Genomic DNA, 2429 nt, shown 5'->3' with positions numbered 1-2429 from the left:
GAAGCCGGCGGGTGTTTTGGAGGGGAAGAGCGGGGTGGGGGGGGTTTGGGGGGTGTAGAGAGCAATTTAGGTAAGGGGGTGGGGAGGGTGGGGGTAATTTAGAAATTTTTAATTTTTTAGGGGTGTCCTTAGCAAATGGGGGGGTGTAGAGAGTATTTAATTTTTTTTTAATTTTTGGGGGGTGTCCTGAGCAATAGGGGGGGTGTATATAGAACCACCCAAAATTCTCGGCGCGCGCTCCATGTAGATTGTAGAAGCCCACCGACTCCCTAGTCCCTACCCTATGTTTACTCAATTACCCCTCCCGTGGTATTCAAATATAGAATACAACCGGGGTATTGTAGTCATTCCACGAATAGAGAAAGCGCAATACTGGAGCGTGCAGGGCCGGTTCCCGCCCCTGATGCGACACGTGGCACTGCCTCCTGGATGGCGCCTTACCCAACTCATACATCCCATGTCGATGGACTCCATAATGCCATGCATCCGTTCCATCCCATCGAAACCCTCGCCGTCCCTCCCATTTATACCTGGCCCCCGCTTTCTATTTCCCTCCCCACTCCACTCCACTCCACTCCACTCCACTTCTTGTAGCACGGGGAGCGAAACGAACGAGAGGAGGAGGAGGAGGAGAAGGGAGCTGCGATCATGGGCAAGGTGAGCTCGACTCCCACCAATCCGCGATCGATAACTAAATTTCGCACCGATTTTTCTTTACTTTGATCTCAGAAGGGGAAGAAGGAAGGAGAAGGAGGAGGAGGAGAGGGGAAGAAAGACGACGGAACGATCACTGTCGTCTTAAAGGTCAACATGCATTGCGAGGGATGCGCAGAGAAGGTCAAGAGATCCGTCAAGGGTTTCGAAGGCAAATCTCCTCTTCCATTGGATCGATTTCGAAGCGCCTTGATTGGATTGATTTTTTTCTTTTTTGCAATGACGGTCGAATTGTACATTGTACAGGGGTGGAGGGGATGAAGGCGGACATCAGCGGGGGGAAGCTGACGGTGGTGGGGAAGATGGATCCGACGAAGCTCCGCGATCGGGTCGCGGCCAAGACCCACAAGAAGGTGGATCTCGTTTCTCCCACCAATCCCCCCAAGAAGGACGCCAAAGAGAAAGAGGACTCCAAAAAGCCCGCCGGCGAGAAGAACTCCAACAAGTCCGACGATAAAAAATCCAAGGAGGTATGATTTATTTATTTTTTCTTTCTTTTTTTAAAAAAACCAGTGATCCAATTCTTTGTTGTTTTTTTTAAATTAATTGATGAATTATTTTGTTTTAAATTTCTCTGATAGCCTGTGGTGACGACGGTGGTGCTGAAGATTCGCCTCCACTGCGATGGCTGCATCGAACGGATTACAAAAAGGATCCGGAAAATTAAGGGTGATTTTTTTTTTGTTGAATATTTTTCATCCGAATTCGCTTTTATTCTATCCCGGAAATGCCCCTGATGGGATCTGGTAATTATTCCGACGGATGGGCAGGAGTGCAGCAGGTGACGGCGGACGCGCAGAAGGATCTGGTGACCGTGAAGGGGACGATGGACGCGAAGGCCCTGCCGGAGGTGCTGAAAGAGAAGCTGAAGCGGGCGGTGGAGGTGGTGCCACCGAAGAAGGACGACGGCGGCGAGAAGAAGGACAAGGGCGGCGAGAAGAAGGACAAGGGCGGCGACAAGAAGGAGAAGGGCGAGGGCGGTGGCGGAGGAGGGAAGGTCGACGGCGGGAAAGAGGCGGCGGCCAACCGGATGGAGTACTACGCGGGCTACCCTTACTCCTTCGAGATGGTGCACGCACCCCAACTGTTCAGCGACGAGAACCCCAACGCCTGCTCCGTTATGTGAAAACGGAAACGGTTTCATATTTCAGTTTTGGTACTCTATATATTTCCACCGCTAGGAAATAATAATAATAATAAAAAAAGCAAGGGAAAAATAGGAATTTGGTGTCAATCCTTTTTGTTAGCTTGGATTAGTGACATAGTGCTTTTGTTAGTTTTGTAGTTCAGCCGGTAATTACCTAATTGACCAAAGTTTAGATACCTAGTTACGGGCCTTCGTATTTATAAATGAATGGGAAAATGGACAGCGGAGTCCACCTAGTGGGGCCTACGGAATTGAAAGGGATGCAAACGGGGGACATGAAGACCATCCGATGGCCAGCGGATGGTAGATCTCGGTGGATTCTTGATGTCGGGGTTATGGTGGACATATATCCATGTCACGCTTAATTATTTCAAGATCTGGTTGGTGAGAATTCTGCAATCCAGAAGAGTAGTTATCGACTATTAGTTGGGACTTGGAATTCTGGATACACTGATTAGTAATGGTCCTGCGTCCCGCCACCTGATATTGACCCAAATGGACCGTGGAAGGTATCCAATTGATTGCTTTCTGGTGCCCGGGTGGTTGGGTCTCTGGGCTTGGAGACAAC

The 2429-nt window shown here is 49.7% G+C and overlaps 1 protein-coding gene across 1 annotated transcript; it reads left to right on the top strand.

The window, feature by feature from the left end:
- The first annotated feature begins 567 nt into the window (after positions 1–567).
- Positions 568–1948, top strand: LOC103714883 (heavy metal-associated isoprenylated plant protein 3). The gene is made up of 5 exons (XM_039114934.1): positions 568–657; positions 730–865; positions 961–1184; positions 1296–1383; positions 1485–1948. Exons 1-5 carry the CDS (start codon positions 649–651, stop codon positions 1838–1840), a joined length of 813 nt encoding a protein of 270 aa, XP_038970862.1. The 5' UTR covers positions 568–648; the 3' UTR covers positions 1841–1948.
- Positions 1949–2429: the final 481 nt, after the last annotated feature.

The sequence above is a fragment of the Phoenix dactylifera genome, chromosome 17, assembly GCF_009389715.1.
Source record: "Phoenix dactylifera cultivar Barhee BC4 chromosome 17, palm_55x_up_171113_PBpolish2nd_filt_p, whole genome shotgun sequence".
Classification (NCBI taxonomy): Eukaryota; Viridiplantae; Streptophyta; class Magnoliopsida; order Arecales; family Arecaceae; genus Phoenix; species Phoenix dactylifera.
The sequence above is the reverse complement of the archived record's forward strand: the minus strand, read 5'-3'. Positions and strand labels throughout refer to the sequence as shown.

Bases quoted from the DNA above. Each gene is read 5' to 3' on its own strand.
- LOC103714883 (XM_039114934.1), top strand. The intron at 1,185-1,295 runs GTATGATTTATT...TTTCTCTGATAG, and splicing joins ACGATAAAAAATCCAAGGAG to CCTGTGGTGACGACGGTGGT. The intron at 1,384-1,484 runs GTGATTTTTTTT...ACGGATGGGCAG, and splicing joins AAGGATCCGGAAAATTAAGG to GAGTGCAGCAGGTGACGGCG.